Source organism: Poecilia reticulata, chromosome 21, assembly GCF_904066995.2.
Source record: "Poecilia reticulata chromosome 21, P_reticulata-male-v2, whole genome shotgun sequence".
Lineage (NCBI taxonomy): Eukaryota > Metazoa > Chordata > Actinopteri > Cyprinodontiformes > Poeciliidae > Poecilia > Poecilia reticulata.
The window spans coordinates 6,034,724-6,052,710 of record NC_088850.1 but is presented as its reverse complement, the minus strand read 5'-3'; the positions used below and the strand labels follow the sequence as shown (position 1 = coordinate 6,052,710).

At 38.1% G+C, this 17,987-nt stretch overlaps 1 protein-coding gene across 5 annotated transcripts in view; it reads right to left on the bottom strand.

Annotated features, from left to right (window-relative positions):
• The window catches only part of scara3 (scavenger receptor class A, member 3), a 39,549-nt gene that overhangs the window by 11,939 nt on the left and 9,623 nt on the right, over positions 1-17,987 (bottom strand). Inside the window, exons 2-16 of one of the 5 annotated variants that reach the window (XM_081602258.1) lie at positions 17,136-17,207; positions 17,021-17,056; positions 16,345-16,389; positions 15,264-15,383; positions 13,713-13,793; positions 13,336-13,454; positions 12,930-13,174; positions 11,672-11,891; positions 10,056-10,144; positions 9,337-9,529; positions 8,491-8,668; positions 3,784-7,867; positions 2,620-2,742; positions 1,944-2,014; positions 1,747-1,856 (exon numbers count right to left, since the gene is read on the bottom strand). In XM_081602258.1, coding sequence (XP_081458384.1) covers positions 7,386-7,867; positions 8,491-8,668; positions 9,337-9,529; positions 10,056-10,144; positions 11,672-11,891; positions 12,930-13,174; positions 13,336-13,454; positions 13,713-13,793; positions 15,264-15,383; positions 16,345-16,360 — 1,743 coding nt within the window. In that variant the 5' untranslated portion in view covers positions 16,361-16,389; positions 17,021-17,056; positions 17,136-17,207 and the 3' untranslated portion in view covers positions 1,747-1,856; positions 1,944-2,014; positions 2,620-2,742; positions 3,784-7,385. Of the gene's footprint in view, positions 1-16; positions 1,857-1,943; positions 2,015-2,472; positions 2,561-2,619; positions 2,743-3,783; positions 7,868-8,490; positions 8,669-9,336; positions 9,530-10,055; positions 10,145-11,671; positions 11,892-12,929; positions 13,175-13,335; positions 13,455-13,712; positions 13,794-15,263; positions 15,384-16,344; positions 16,390-17,020; positions 17,057-17,135; positions 17,208-17,987 lie in introns of those variants that run through there. The other 4 variants (XM_081602257.1, XM_081602254.1, XM_081602255.1 and 1 more) reach the window with 4 other exon arrangements.

The following is a 17,987-nucleotide window of genomic DNA, read 5'->3' as shown; positions in this document are numbered from 1 at the left end:
GCGGGGGAAAACTTACACATCACCGAGATCAAGTCTGTCCGCTGTGTCCGGCTCTTCCTTTTCCTCCTCGTCCAAATCCCACCAGCTATCAGAAGAGTCTTCCAGCTCACCATAGCTCCGAAATATTCCTTCCAGCGCCTCCACATCGGGCATCTTCCTCCGCGCCATTGCAGTTGAGATAATTTTTGCAAGAGTTGGCTCCGCTCGTAGCAAATCGAAAAACCGTTGTTCATTCGCAGAAGGCACAAGTGAAATGAGAATTCTCACTGCACACAATACACACAGGGGGAGACAAAGCCCGCCCCGTGGCGGGCAAGCACGTGACACATTTATAAAGCTTCGTGTAATGGCGATTGTTGGTTAAACCAAACATCCAACAAAGTTCCATTAAGCCACTGAGGCACTGGATTCAGTTCTCTTTAACGCAGGCAAAAGAAAGTTCAATATCCAAACGTGTAAGTTGTTGCAAAAGAAAACAATTAGAGATAACTTTTCCTTCTACCTCTCTTGCACTGGTAAAAACCATAGGCCCCAAACCCAAATGCCTGCTGGTCCTTTACCAGGCCCCTACACTTATAGAAAGTGGACCAACCCACCTCACTTCCTGTTTGCTTAGAAAAATAAGAAAAAAATAATAAAACAAAAGATAAATAAAATCAACAATTATTAACCTACAAATAAGTTCTGTAAATAATACAAAAAATATAAATTTAAGGATAAGCTAACAAAATTCAAATGGATAAAGAAAATAAAGAATAAATAGCTCCAACACTTCGTAATAACACAGACGGCATACCGAGTGTTCATTTCACCTCTGGTGGACAGTACGGACTTCAAACTTTATAAAAGTGGTGTTTTTATATTGGTTTTGTGGTTATTTACTTGAAAATAAAACCAGGAATATGATCGATCATTTCCGCCTTACTGTGTGGGGTCTAACTGTACCACATTTCGACACAACCAATGAAAATGTGTTGACGGTCTGTTGCTAGGTAGAACGGAGACACGTGGGGACAAACGAGGAGAGGGGGGGGGGGTCGGATACGGCAAAACACTAGGGAGAATTGATGCTGTGGATTTTACTAAGAGTGTTTCGATAGGTTTTTTATACAGTAAGTATGTTGGTTAGAGTTTGTGGTGTGTGTGCGCTCAGTGAATGCTCAGCGCACGGAGAGCGCAGACATTTAGATCGGGTTCCGGAAAATACATCATGATTTTGCATAGCCGACATCTTGTGCCATGCTCTGAGAGTCTTTCCATTGTCTCGTGAAGCCACAAAATGGCCGTTGTTCTGTCAGATAGCCATGCGTTGTCAGATTGTCATACACGTATGACAATCTGATGGCTATATCTGTCGGATCATCATACGTTGTCAGATCGCGATTCACGTAGGACAAACTGACAGCTATTTCTGTCAGACAATTGTACGCTATGATCACCATATTTTATATTTAATCATCTTTATTAAGCCAGTGTTAGACCGTCATACAGCTGCTAATCTAATAACACTTTATTAGCGACTGTATGACTTCCTGATTTCTCAGTTAACCTGTCTGATTGTCATACACTTTATTATTAGCTACTGTATGACTTCCTGATTTCTCAGTTAACCTGTCTGATTGTCATACACTTTGTTGTTAGCGACTATGTAACATCTTTATTAATACCAATGACATCAGTTGTATAATGCAATATATTTAATATAGAACATTTTACTTCTGTATTTTTAATAATCCACACTATCACTGGTGGGGTAAAGCTGTTTAATTGATGTTACACTTTTCACATTTGAACATGTCACCCATGTCTGTGGCACATTCTTTGTGTGTCCACCTTGAGCAGTAGTCACACTGTATCTGTGAAGTGGACAGAAAAAGAAAACAGTTATGAGTTAGCAAGTGTAATGTGTTTGAAGTGTTAAATTGTACAGTTTAATTGTTTACCATGTCAATGATATTCTCTGTTGCATTATAATGAAGCATGTTGCATGCCACACAGTACTCTTCCACCTTGTCTGGGAACAAATAAAGGCATTTTGAGTGTACTTTACCAAAAATAGTCAAGTACTATCTCTTTATATTCTGTTGACAAGCCATAATGTTCTACTAGTACATAACAGAAAATACTGCAATTTAGTATTTCATATATCTTTGGATTTTTTTAATGCTTTGGACTGTTCCTACATGGCCTATGGGAAAATTTGTTCTTTTTGGAATGAGAAATTCTGTGATATGCTCCTAAGCCATCTTGTGTTTTTGATTGTTAGAATATTAACAAAAACTGATCAGCAGGTTTCACACAGACTTCCACAGTTCCCTGAACAGGGGAACTGGTTCTTTATACCCAACATTAATATAATTTTTTGTGTTCTGACCAAAAACTTCATAGAATCATAGCTGTCCAAAGCTATAAATCTCCGAACATTCATCCAGCAACCTGGAAAACAAGACTTCTTTGTAATTGTTCTTTCACCTCGATGTTGATACAGTGTGATAGCAATGTGCAGTCTGGCTTGGGATACGTCTTTGGGTCCTGTTTGCACAGACTGCAGCCCTCCCATTTGTACATATGTTTCTGCAAACTGAAGAAATTATGCATTTAATGTAATAAAAAACTTACCATGGATGCAAAATTTTACGGCATATTTCCGCAAAGTTTGCCTCTGTCCTCTGTTGAGCGTCAATGGGTAAGAGCCTTCAGAAATAAAACTGAAGACCTCACCCCATTTGAACTCCATGTTTGCTATAAATGAAACAAGAAAAACATGTAAATTGCATCAACAGGCATTTAAACAAGACAATTCATTAGACACTGCAAATTGTTCAAATATATAATAATACCCTGCTGCAGCCATGTAAACAACAAAACACACCCACTCCTGCTACTAATCACGCCAACTGGTGCTGCAATATGACATTTCTGCGAAATATCAGCTTTTAGGACAAGAAATACAAAACTAAGCTAAACAAAATAAAGTTTGTAGTGAAAGCTTCTTCATATCCATCCTTTTTAATTCTGATTTAATACAAAAAAAACCTTCTAATCTACATGTTTATGCATGTGCATCCAACAATGCAATTCTTGAAATACTGCAGAAAACGCAACAGCGAGTTTAAATGCAATTGACGGATCCCAATTTTTATTGACAACACTGGTGGACACCATGTCCTTCCTGACAACGCATGGTGGACACAGGGACTTCAAGTGACTCAAGAACATCTCCTGTCTTTTATTAATTGAGGCAAAAGTCACACAGATAGTGACTGTTGGCTACATAACCCAGGGGCTGTACTCGGGTATGTGATCTGTTAACCAGAAAAGTCTTCATGTTCCAAAAGCAACCTCAATTTGCAAAATCTTAATATATGTAAATGTGAAGCACATATAAAAACAAACTTAACATGAATGCTTTTCATATACATTAATAAAGATAAAGATTTATTTCGAAGGTGAAACACTGGTTTTGCCCCAGTTTCAGTGTGGGTAATACCCATACCAATACGGTTTCTGCCTGTACAGTCTGGTAGCGTGAAGAAAAAAAACGATAAGGAAAGTTAAAAAAATAAACAAATAATTCAAATTCAACATTTAAGAATTGTAAGTAATCCTAATAAGTAAACCTATGTGTCGAAGTCCTATCTGGAAAGCCATCACTGTATCCAAGCTAGCAGACGTGTTATCCAACCCAAAAATATCAATGAACTGGGGAACGTGAATTTAAACGGGGCTTGTTTTGTAGTTTACTGCAGCTGCAGCAGCATTAAATTTGATTTATTTACTTACTTTTTATTGGGTCTTGTTTTTTCTTCTCGCGTATGACGAGCTGACGGCTCCTCTCGATATCGCAGACCTCCTGCAGAATGCGCATGCGTGCGCATGCGCACTTACTACATGTATGCTATTCTGACATGTATGGCTATCTGACAGAACACCGTGATGATCAGCTGATCGGGTGTTTTCCGGGCAGTTGCGTCATCGCCCGAGGACCTTTATATCTCATCAGCTGTTTTTAAATAGCTCTAAAATCTTAACATTTTGGGCAAAACCTTTATGCGGAATAGTTTTTGAAAGATTAAAGCCTCTTTTAGCGGATAATTTAAAAAAAATTTTTTTAAAGGCAAGTGGAGCCTTTGTTTACAGAGCGAGCCGAGGTCAAGTGGCAGCTGGACCCACCAGTGGGTCCATTTTTAACTGAATAAACATAAACATATAAAATAAGGACCTTTACATATAATAATAAACATTTCCACATATCATCTCCGATATCCACCGGACTCTCAGTTGCGCGATATGTCAGCTGTTTAGGATTCCCCTGTTCTGACGTCACCGCGCTTTCTGATTGGCTACCTGTCACATTCAGCAGGTTGTATTCTCGTTCCCAGACAGGGAAAACCCCACAGGCTGTGATAAAAAGTCCAAGACAACCCAAATTGGGTATATTCAGGTTTTAGCGGGAACACCAACACCGCCTTATCTGACGGTTCGCTGGCGACCTGTCCAGGGTGACCCCGCCTCTCGCCCGGAACGTTAGCTGGAGATAGGTACCAGCAACCCTCCCGATCCCACTAAGGGACAAGGGTGTCAAGAAAATGGATGGATGGATGGATGGATGGATATATCAGTGACGTGCAGTCAGGGGAGGCAGGTGCCTCACCTGTCATCATGGAAAATAATATTTAAATCATTTATATTGCTATTTTCACCCTGTGGTTTGTACTATAAAGTACCTATGTTTTACTTAGCTTAGCCAATTCTGATAATTTTTTCTTCAAAATCGCTGGACTTTTTTTCTTGCCACTAGTGGCATTTATTTTTAAAGAAATCCAACAGAAAGGGGATGGAAAGAAGGTGGGTGGAGGAGGACATGCAACCAAGGAGCCAGTAGCAGTGTTGTAGTCAAGACCACCTACCCAAGACCAAGTCAAGACCAGCACCCCGCACTACGTGACACAAAAAAATGATTATCTATCAAAATTGCTTCTCAAGTTGATCTGAAAGATCCACATTCCCATAAAAAAAACTAGATACTAAATACTTAAGAGCTTAAATAAATTTAATCAGTAAAGATCCGTCCAGAAGAATCTGATCGTTCCTGAATGTCATAATACTATATTGCACTTTGGTCACAGCGTTGTCCCATATATGCGACACCTCAGTCAACACCTCCACACAATAATTCAGGGCATTAGTGTCTTTTTTTCATCGCAGATGCAACATGTGTCTCTGTACAGCTAGCTTTGCTAGCATCACGTCCACATAGCTTACCGTTCTTTAAGCTTTCCTTCCAAGTGACGCTTAAAGTTGGACGAAGTCCCCACCGTCTGTGAAAGCAAAGCTCTGCTGATTTTACATGTTGCCACATCTTATTATTTATGCAGCGCTATTATATTACTGACATTAGATAGACACCTTCTCCCGCTCAGAGGAAACCACTGCGCATGTCTGAAGCTCGGTGTACCAGTAAAGGGGGAGGCGATGGGTGACAACAGACACGTAAGTCACGTTATTGCTTGGATTTTACCGCGCCACCTTAAGTCCCCGAACTTCACATTTTAACGGACAAAAAGCGCAACGCGACTTGGATGTAACGAGTAACGCGACAGTTTTGTAGAAATGTAGAAGTGTAGATACTTACTGTAAAATGTAGTGGAGTAAAAGTAGAAAGTACCCATTATTAAATCTACTTAAGTAAAGTACAGATACACGAAAATTGTACTTAAGTACAGTTTTCGTGTATCTGTACTTTATGTAATGTTTCTATCCTTCTCCAGTCCACAAATAAAAAAAAAATAAAAAAAACGGCCTTGTTCCTAATTTTTCTTTAATTTTCACAAATCTGGCAGCGCCTTCGACATTTCTGCTACGTCTGCATTTTATTTCTCCGACTGTTTTCAGTCTTTTCGATGCGTAGAAAAAGAGCAGTTTGCTCGTTGTGTCTATGGGACTCAGCACTGCCCCCAAAGGTGAGGCACAGCACTGCATTGCTTCATCCGGGTCCTTTTTCATGTATTTCAACAGGCAAGGCGTAAATTCATAAATTAAGCAATTTTGACCCCAAAAATGTTGAATAAGAAAATAAGAAAAGCATTTTATGGTAAATTAAAGTGGGCATTTTTATTTTCTTATTTTTACTTATCAAGACACACTTCACTGGAGCTACCGGTTTCCACCAAGTATTCGTCATCAAGCAAGATGGCGGAGCTAGCCAAGCTGTGCTTGTTTCGTCTTTGTTTACGTATTTTCCTTTAATTTAGCAATCCACAGACCTTTCAACTAATTACCAACAGAGGAACTAATGTCATAAAACGTCATAAAAGTTAAGTTTGTATGGGGGAACGCTTACTAGGCGATAGTGAAGATGACGTGTCTTCTGCTTTTCAGCGCTCCAATCAACCTCAAATAAATTCAGCTGTTTCCTCAATATACCACTACTCATCACTGCCATTTCTTTGTTCACAGTTTACGCAGAAAAACCGCATTATTCAGTGGTGTCCAACTCGAACTTTTACTGTTTACTGTTTGACATTTTAGATCACATGTGTCTAATGTTTTCTGGAAGTCTGATGTCATTGTGTAGCCATTAAACAAATTCACAGATATCCGATCATAACATGGTACATTCCTGTGAACACCTAAAACTTTCTTGTACTTGTGATAAAATTTTAGTTGGCACATGAAATTGCTCTTAAATGCATCACATAACATGTTGTTTCCATGAGAAACCCAATTATTTATTGTCAGTGTCACCTCACAAGCTGTAATATATGAAAAATATATCTTAAAAAAAGAAAACAATGTGATTTCTTCATTTTCTTTACAAATCAGCAAGTTCATAAAAATGTTTTCAGAGTTCCCGCTCTGAAATCTCTTTAGGTTTCACGTTTTAGAGATAATAAAGTGCTTCAAATTGGACATCTTTCTGTGTATAGTAAATAAGTAGATACTTTGATTCTTTACAAATTCGTGGTTACCATCCTACTTTTAAATGCTTTTTTGTCTTAACAAACCTCTATGTTACATCCTTTTATTCTGGTACATTCTGAGATAAAGACCTATTAAGATGATCATTTTTAGTTAATCTGGTTGATACACATGTGCCATATGAAAAACTCAAGCATACAAATCGAAAAAGATAAAATTTCACTCAATAATTGAGTCCATAGAAGGCTGCTTTGGTCTTCCTTATTCCTTTCATCATCACCATGTTTTGTCAAATTCGATCGTGAAGTCGGTGTGTTGCATTTTTTATTTAGTCTTTATGGCTTTGCACAATCCAATGAATGAATTCTTGTGTGTCTTCAATTAAAATCAGTATTTTAGCTCCAGAATGGTCATTCCTCAGCTTCTCCATATGAAAACATCGCACTCAGACACTTTACTCAGAGTTACTGTCTCTTGGAGCCAGCAGCAGGCGTCACGGTTTGTTGCTGAGGCTCATGCCTGTACGGTAAGCCAGGAGGTCCAGGTGTACCTGGTGGTCCAGATGGCCCTGTTGGCCCAGGTTTTCCTCTCGGTCCTGGAGGTCCGGTGATACCTGGTAGTCCTACATGGCCCTGGATTCCTGGAGGTCCTTCAACCCCAGGGATGCCATCAGAACCAGAGGGCCCCATATCCCCTTTCTGGCCCCTTTCCCCTTTTTGGCCTGGAAGACCGATTGACCCCTTGGCTCCTTTTAGACCTGGGGGCCCTCTGCTGCCAATAGGGCCCGGTTCTCCTGATGATCCTCTAACACCAAGTGCACCCTTCACGCCAATGGTTCCACGGCCTCCTATTGGGCCTCGGTCACCTTTACTGCCAGAAAGGCCCATGGGTCCTTTTGGGCCAGTCTCACCACGGTTTCCTTTGGGCCCAGGTGGCCCAGGGACGCCTGAAAAGAAAACATCATGATGTTAATTTGAGAATTAAAGTGGAGCCACATTGTTCTGGTTCGGAAAAGGATTAGGGACACTGGAAAATAAAGAGAATTCAGAAATTAGATTTTTTTTTTTTCAGAATTCTGATTTTAATTCTGGTATTAAAATGTAAATTTTAATATCAAAATTCTGACTTTAATCTCAGAATTCAGACTTTTTTTCTCAGAATTTTGACATTTTTCTCAAAATTTTGACTTTAATATAAGACTTCTGACTTTTTTAAAAATCTGGCTGTAATCTCAAAATTTTTATTTTAATCCCCAAATTCTGTCTTTTTCTTGGAATTCTGATTTTTAAAAATCTGGCTTTAATCTCAGAATTCTGACATAAATCATCTCGCGTCAAAAGTCAAAATTCTGAGAAAAAAGTCAGAATTCCAAAACAGAAAGTGAGATTTAAAAAAAAAGCACAATCTGAGAAAACCAGAACCGCTCTGGCTTTCATCTCAAAATCATGACTTTTTTTTCCCCAGACATTTTTCCGACTTTAATCTTCTGAGATCAAAAATCTGAACTCGTTTGTTTTTCTGTTAAGTGGCCCTAATCTTCTTCCGTAGCTCTGATTTTTCCTGACATACCTTTAAGAATAGTGAAATTATTTATGAGGTTGGAGTGAAAAACATCAACCAGCTTCATCTCCTCCATCACCATCGACAGATTCCTCACATCCATGTCTAGACGAACATTCAGCAGCAGGTTCTGCTGCTTCAGAGTGCTGGCCAAGTTGAGCAGTAAGAAAACGGTGGTGTTCATGTTCTGCATAAAGAAGAGAACGTAGTTAAGATGCATAACATAGAACAATACTGTAATACAGGGACAACTGGAAAAAGATACAAACTGAATACATGTCCTTACCAACATCAGTCACTTTAAACTTAAACTTTCTGCTCCGTGAGTCAACAATGGAGCTATTGCTGCAATTATCTTCGCTTTTTATCCCAGAGTAAATATTCCTAACTCAGTGATTCTGTGTATTTAAACACAAATTTTGTGTTCTCTTTCATTTTTCAGGGTTTTTTAATTCATAAAGAGTACCTTTCCCACGGCTTCTACGTTTCGCTTTGTGTCTTTCTTGCATTTAGTCACTGACAGTGGAATAAATCCAGTTAAATAATCGATGCTTTCCATCCTCTTAGAAAGCAGTTTCTTTATTATTATTTTTGCAGATAATTAGTGTATTTCCTTCTTTCTTTGCGTTGTTTACAGCTATTTTTGACACTTAATCCAGGTTTTATGGATGGAGACATTGCTGCCATTAATTTTCTAAGCAAGCAAATTAAAATAAGTCAAAAACGACTTAGAATCCAAAAAAAAAGATTCAATGTTTTCAATGCTTTTGATAATTATGATGATGAAATCAGAGATCTTATGTGTTTAAATCTCTTTTTGTAAAATCCCTGACATATTTTTGCCATTTTTAGTACCTGTAGGTCTTCGGTGTGTCTGCCCAGGCGACTCTTGCAGGAGGAGCTCTCCACGTTGATGTACTTGTACATGCTCTGGACGTGGCTGACAGTGGCGTTGATGCTTGAGGCGATGGTTTCGATCTCCATCTCGATGGAGTTCAGACGGCCATCTAGAGCTGAGAAACGCTCACCTGTCCGGTTCTCGTAGTACCTAAAATAAACAGTTTACATTTAGTCTGAGTTGATCAAAGTATTTCTCACCAATCTGTGAACATATATGGTTAGAAAATATTAATTTTGGAGGGAAAAACACTTTACAATAAAGCTCCCTTTACAGAAGGCTAATAAATAGTTTATAAATAATGTATCCGTTACTCTAAAAACACTTTATAAATCATTAATAACTGTTCATTATGCAATTTAGAAATGCTTATTTTGGCTACAAGTTAGTCTGAAAAGTTTAATATAACAACTTTAGATAAAATATGTGGGTGAACAGATGTCGCTCACTATTTACCAAGAAAAGATTCTGTCTCTTTCACACCCTTAATTAATGCATAATAAAAAGTTATTAATGATTTATAAAGTGCTTACAGATGAATTAATAACCTTAGCCTTATTGTAAAGTGATACTTGTGTTTAATCTCTAATAAATACTAAAGAACGGTTGCAAGATTCTGACAATGCAGTTAATAAAAAAGAAATCTCTGAAGGAATTAAATGTTTATTTATGTCACCTGGAGTGATACTGAAGATCGTGCATGTTCTCCTCGTTTTCATCCATTAGCGACGTCACATTGTCGAGCTGCATCTGGAGGTTCATAACCTGCAGGAATGAATCAAACAGGTTTACAACCTGGAGTGGTATTAATTAAGAAAAAAAAAACAATACTGCTCCACCTTTAACTTTAACTAGCCTCTTTTGCAAAATGACTTCTTCGTCTTTCTGTTTGGTTTCTAAAACAATCAAGGCGCGAAGAGTAAATTAAGTCAGCATGAAGCTGCTGACCCACCAGGGAAATGCAGCAATGGTTGACCTTTACCAAGGTATGCCAGTTTCATGACTCAGTGGTAACATGTGGTGATGATAGACAGTCTGCACACAAAAATGTGAAACTGCTATGTTGTAACATGATATGCCTAAATTGTGATACATGTAAATAAAACACTGACTTAGAGTCATGGAGCAAAGAAAAGGAAACATCTGTGCAGCTCGACTGGTGATTTAAAAATGACTGGTAGTTCATTTGAAAAGTGTACTTGCTTTATGTTGGTTCATGTTGGTTTTCAGGTGAATTTAAAGAAGCAGACACCAGGTTTTTTTTTTTAAATATTAAACTCTTAAAGGGAAATATTAAGTGTTTTCCAGTGCAGTTTTCCAGCATAATCAAGTAATCATACTAACTTCAGTTGTTATAAAAATACTATATACATCAAATATGTCTTACAATAAAATTTACTTCCTAATTGGAAGTAACTTAGGAAGTAAATTTACTTTCTAATTTACTTCTTTAAAAATTCTTGTACCTTTTGAGACTTTGCCTCACTCCTCTACTAAGCCTTCAACAACGTTTTTACCAGCGTTGCTGTTACGGCCCTGGGCCTTGTAGGCTGGGCTGCAGGTGTCTTGTTGTCTGTCTTTGTGCTCCTCCCCTTTGCAGGTGTCTCTGATCAATTGATTGGGAGCGCAGAGTACTTTAACCTGGCTGTCTCCGTCTTCTGCATCGCTTGTCGCCTCAGCGTCCACTCTGCCGCTGTGATGTTTTGTGGCCAGGCCTCAGCTCCCCTCCTGTTGCACTTTTGAGTTTTTCTTTGTTTTGGCACCTCAACACTTCCATATGCACTCATGCAACACATCCAAGCATTTGCATTACACCACTGATACTGATATCCACAATCCATTGTTGTTTTTGTTAATATTCATTTGTATGCACTTTAACTGCGGCATGGTCTATTGCAACAGACATTATTGGACACTAAGAAGAAGCTCTAATAATGAGCTCAGCAGGTGAGCAGCTCCACCAGGTGTTTGCTAATTGTTGTTGGCTAGTCTGAAGGAGCTGAGTGGGGGAGTTGTGAGCTTGGAAACTGCAGCACCCAGGCGTAATGTCCGCCGTGGGAGATTAAAAGATTTCTCAAACATGCATGAAAGAATCAAGACAAAAACCCCAGGTATGTTTTTGATGAGGGAATGACATTATAATGCACCATTAAAATACCAAAAAGTATGTTAACCCTGAAAATGTGCTTTTATAGTGTAAATGGAAAAAAGGTAAAAGAATTTTAATCAAAAAAATTACCTTTTCCTCCAAACAAAAATGTTTTCATCAAACCGTCCGACTTTGAATCTTACCTGTTGTGTGAGGTCGTGGATCACATCCGAGAACATGGCCATTTTCTGATGATCTATTATGATGGTGCTCTGAAGGGAGCGCATTTTTTGGGAGGTGTTGCTGGTGTTGGATTTGATGGCGCTCAGAACTCGACTGTAGTTCTGCAAATTACTCGTCAACGTCTGTAGGACGGCAGTCTCTTCATCCGCTTTTTTTTGGAGGGCATCGATCCACATTGTGCTGATCAACGGAGAGAGGAGAGCATTGTGGAACATTTAACTTTACTTTCTAATTGGGCCTCTGTCCTTTTAAAAAGACAGAGGCCCTAAAACTGCAATTTCATCTTAAACCCACTGTAGTCTTAGATTATAATAAACAAAGCTTGAATAACAAAATATTTATTTACCCACATATCTGTTTAGCATGCAAGAACTATGCAGCACATTATTTTGTTAGCGGTTAGGAGGACGCAGGCTAGCTTTTCTAATCACACGATTAGTCTTTTTAGGTTGGCACAGCTTAGCCACTCTATTTTTAGCGCTGTTATTTTAACTTTATTCAACTTAAAATGAAAATTATTGAGTCATTATAGACTACAAATTACCTGTTAATCCTTTATGAAGTTTTTTTGTGTGCAATAGTCCAAAGCGGTTTTTCTTATTAATAAACATCATACACATCAATGTGCCAATAGGACTAAAAATGGAAACTAGACTATGTTCAGACTACAACCTGAAGTGACCCAAATCCGTTTTTTTTTTTGTTTTTGTTTTAATGCGACCTGAATCTGAACGGCCAGATCACCTGCACGTCATCGATACTCGACAAACGTCACCATTCTGCGTCCTGATACGCGCAAGCGGGAAGAAAAAACAACAATGGCGGATTATAATGAGGATCAAGTTGTTAATATGATGACTCCGGTCGGACAACAACTTCAAAAACTTAAGCTAAGCTCCACCGTTAGCATCCATGTTTACTTCCGCAAACACTGAGCACTTCTTTTTTTTGTTTTTTTATGGCGGTTGGCAAAACCACAGACATGAATACGTCTCATGTCTCCGGGCAAAGCACGGAGCACGCTCTCTATGCGTGACGTTATAGCGCCCTCTACTGCGCATGCGGGAAATTTTCAGGCCGTTCGGGTTCACACTGGAGATGACGTACAAGTCGCATATTTGTGAACTGCACTTCCAAATATTCACAAAAAATGAAATGGGATTTGGGTATTTACAAGTAAATGTTAATTAATATGCAGTTTCTCTTCTGTTGATTCACCTTAGTGCTACTGTTGTGTTGACTTGTTGCGCCGTTGCTTTTACGTCGTACTGATCCTCCGTTATAGTTTTCATCTTTTCTTCCGTTTCATCAATCACCTCCTTCCAACCCTGCACCTGATTGGTGAATCTCTCCAGAGATTGGTTGAGGAGTTTGAGCGACATGAGGTGGTTTTGGACTTCCCATGTTAGCTGGTTGCTTGTTGCTTTAATGGTGGTTTGGGTTTGGGACGCCTGATCCAGAAACTGGGCAATTCAGAAATGAGAGATTCATTACACTCAGAATAAATAGGAGTTTAGCACATTCTTGTTTTTTATATTTCATAGTGTATCTTTTGGTTTTAAATGCAGTTCAGACATAATGGAAAACCTTTTTCTCTGTGGATTTAGCTTGAGATTGATCATACCTGCTCTTGACCCAGTATCATCTTCTGAATGTCTTCAAATTCCCTCTTTAGCCTGCTGATCTCTTCACTGTAGAATGAGACGTCCAGGCAGTCTGAACTGTTCGACACAGACCTCAGATCTGAGTTCAGAAAGGAGGCAAGAGAGAAAATCAATAACAGCAATAGCTAAGAGAACATTACTGACTTTATAAAGACCATATGTGAGTTGGATGGTAAATGTTTAAACAATAACTCAGTAAAAAAAAAGAGCATTACAGTTTTAAAGGAGACCTATTATACTTCCTTGAACAGGTTACGGTAGGTTTATGGGATATACAAAACCTTTTTTATTCTTTATAAAGTTTACAAACAACTATTTCCAAAATATTTTAGTTTACCCTCCATTCCTTCTTGAACTTTTGCAATCTTCTTGTTGTGCGCCGATTCCTCTTCAGACAAATTGTCCACCTTTTTAAACACTAAAGACACAAATATTTTTTAAATTAACGAATGTCACAAAAGTCTGTACATATCCACGCATTTATTTTGCATCCTTACAAGAGAGAATCAGACGAGTTAGACAAAAACATGTACGAAAAACCAACTGACCTTCAGTGTAAACAGGAAAAGGGAAACGTTTGAAAGAGCACAGAGAAGATTGTAAATCAACCCAAAACAACAAAACGCATCAAGTTTTCATTACCTTACAAAACATGGAAAAGTTATTGTTTTACTAGCTGGCCAGGTCTTGGCCCCTCACATATTTCCCAGGAGAGAGCTAACAGTTTAGGGAGTGTGAGCGTTTTGTGTGTGTGAGTTTACATTAGCGAGAATGCAATGATGTGTGGTGTGTGTTTTCATGCTATTCTGCCCATTTAAGCTCTGACCCAGAGGAAATATGTATAAATGCTTCCACATGTTCAGCTCCTGTCATTTATCAACTGTCAGTTGTATTAGACCTCAAGATGACATATTATTTTCACTTATTCAACAACATAGTATTATTTTCTTATGCAGATACTCAGAGAAGTGACACACAGTGTTTGTATGTAGGTTCTGTTTTACTTTTGAATATTTATTAGTTTATTTCCGCTGTAAAGTGCTAAAATCTTTCATGAAATTAGCTGTTCCATCTCCAATGTCTTCTTTATAATAAAAAAATGTTATTTACTTGCAAGCAACATGACATCTCCTACTCTCAGTATGCCAGCATATTTGAGAAATGATCAGGTAAATCGAACAAAATGCGACAGTTGATCTTTTTAATTCAAAAATACATCTACAGTTTATTTGAATTTTATTTATTTGTGTGAAATCAAGAGTAAATATCATTAAAATAATCTTTTTATCCGTATTTAAGTAATGAAATAAACAAACATATTTACCAACACTCTCCAAAGCTGCTGTTGTTGCAAGTTTATCTGACTTTATAGATTACTATCAGATATTTGTGGCTTGTCAACTGGTGTATGCTCTTCACTTACGAATGACAATCTAAAAACAAAATTACTATTTACAGCCTGATCTTTATGATTGTGTATTAGGGTCCTTGTTGACAGAAAAAAAGAGAACATTTCCACCAAAATGTTTAGATTTATCACTTAAATTTTCTAGAAAAAAAAAGTAAAAATTTTTGAGCTCCAAAAGTCAAAAATTTGCACAAAAAAAATGTTTCAAGAAAATTTCTGATGTTTGAAACCTAAAAATGTCCACGTTTTTCTAATGAATTTCTGAGATTTTTCTCAAAATTTCTGAGATTTTTGGCAAAAATGTACTCCACTTTTTTCCCCCCAGTCTACAGTGGCCCAAATACGCTGTTGTAGATCTAGAATAATTCAGGGATACATAATCCAAGTCAACCTTAAATTAAATATTTTCTTATGTTTTTGCATACAATTCATTCTGCAAAGAGAGAATCGGGGGTAAATAAAAAGTAAACCAGAGCTCACCCAGTGATGCCAGAACTGCAACAGTTATGATGAGGAAAGCAACAAAACCATAGAGGACCTTGACAGCCAGCTGGAGAGAGTGGCTTTGCTGGCATCTCACGCAGCCAACTCTTGAACGACCTGAAGACACAATGGGAATATAATACAGAAATGTGGTTTAACCCTTGTGCGTGCGAGAACTGAGGCAAACGTACGAAGACTAAGGAAAATTATACAAGTGACACGGGTGTGCAGTCAGTTGGACCCCATTTGTAAACACAAGGGTTATAGGTGTGTTTAACGTTTTGTTGACTTTAAACCTTCTGATTTGTTGCAACATTAAGCAGCGGTGGTTGGCTCGTTATTCTACATGCTCCATTAAACTATTGCTAAGCTCCATGCCTCTCCCGTTACAGCAGATTTAACTGAGGTGGAGTTGTGTTTGCATATTGTTTTGTTTGTTTCTTGGAGATGGGAAGTAGCTAGCATGTCTGAAGTAGAAGAGCATCAAGTGAGGCTAACGGTGGAGCTTAGCTTAGGATTTTGAAGTTGTTGTCTGAACGCACCAGCACATTAACAGCTTAATCCTCATTATAGTCCGTCATAGTTGTTTTTCTTCCCGCTTGCGCATATCAGGGCGCAGAGTAGTGACGCTTTTCGAGTATCAATGACGTTGGGGTCAGATGAACGCGACCTGTCTGTACAGACTTACGTCTCATTTGAAAGGATCAAATATGTATCTGATTTCGGGCTACCTATACAAGTATCCAGGATCGCATTAAAAAAAAAATATATCGATCTGTGTTGTTTTAGACTGTCATAAAAAGATCATCTATCTCGCTCTCTGGTTACCTAGCAACTCATTCATTCTTTGGTTACCTAGCAACCCCCGGCTAAATAGCTAGCATAGCTAGATTTGCCACTGTTCCTCCTAACTACTTGTGAAAACTGAGGCTACAACAGGAAATGTCATGCCAGCAGTTTGGTACTACTTCTGATATTTGAAACAATACAGTTTAAATAGTAAAGCGGTTATATAATCTATTTTTAAATCACACTGCAAAAAGGAGTCATAGTAGCATTATTATACTCTGAAGCTTACCTCTAAATGAAGGCATTTCTTCCTCCTCTCCCAAGAAGTCCTCATCTGAAGAGTGAATAAAATATGGATAACACAGGTTTAGGTTTTCATATTTTGATATTAATAATGCAAAGAACTCTGGTTTACACAACCCTGTGAGTTTGATTCACAAATACATCCATTAACAAAAACTTGAATCTACAAGAAACTATTGTCACCTCTTCATCGTTTTCACATTATGTTGTTGATCATTTTCTGTTTGTTGTCTTTAAAAAAATAAAGTCCATACTAATAAAGTTTTGGACATTTTTGTAAATTTTTAAAAGAAGGTGTAAAAATTTCAGGAGCAATAATGCCTCAATATTGATGAAAAAGTGCTAGTTGCATCGACAGACGGTTTCACTTATAACAAGACATTTTTCCCATGTTGTAAGTGGAATAATCTGCAAATGGAGCTAGAAATTTTTCACCACCATTAAGGAATTATTGACTTAAAACAAGCTCCTTTATCGTCTTGAGGGCCGCATAAAAAGCTACGATAGGCCAGATTTGGCCCCGCGCCTTGAGTTTGACACATGGGCCTTATAGCATCAACTGCCTTAAAAAAAAAAAACACGGAAAAAGTATGATAGCAATTAAGTTTCATATTTTCAGCAAAAAGTTAGTAATTTTAATTCATAGCCTTGATGAATATTACCTTTGAATAGCTGGTTCTCGTATCCACCGTTGTTGTCTGCAGAATAGAGGCAAAGAGACACAGCAAAGTTAAAGTCTAAAGTTTTTCTACCTCTAACAGGTTTAATTAGTTTGACCTTAAGCATCTGCCTCCCTGTCGCTCTCTCCTACAACACAGCATGTGGTCCCGCCTGGTTATTAAAGGCTTTCTGTGAGCAGAAATCAGGAAAGCAGCTGTTGGTTGCGAGTGCTGATGCTTGTGGGATTTTTGTGTGTGTTGAGAGTCTGAGGAGGCTGTCATCACAACCATTGTAAAAACCAATAGCGCTAATAAACTGCGTAAAGCCAGTTTTTATTAGGGATCCCACAAAAGGGTTGACTTCATGTTTTTATAGCTGCAGACTTTATAAAACATGTCATCAGCTGGACGCTCTCCAACGCCACACCTGAAGCTGTAATGGTGGTTTGGAAACACACAGTTAAACCACAGGGGAGTGTGTGAATGAACAGAACAGCAAAACTCACAAATATTCAGTTTGACAAGCACCTGATGAGAGATACTTGGATACTACAGCCTGGCTAGAGCTGATCTTTATGCAAACAACGTCACAATGGGGCTACCAGACTGCTGGAAATGTGTTAGACATGTAATCAAAATATTTTTTATAGTTTGAATCTGAAATGTTTGACTTTGCAGTCATGTTTCTGAGGTAAATTTGGCATTTTACTTTTTCAGAAACCACAGATACAGCTTTTAAAATAATTAAGAGACTACTTAAACTTACCAGCTTCTCTGATTTTACTTTTTATAGAATTGTTTGAGTAAAATTAGCATTGTTCTTTTCCATTTAGAAACAACAATACTGAAGTTTTAACTCAGGAATTTGGTGGAAAAACCAGGTTTTCAACAAAGTTCAGTGCTCTGGGCTCTTCATTTTTCTAGAGCTGTGTATTTGTTACGGTTAATGCGATAAAGTTCCAATATTACT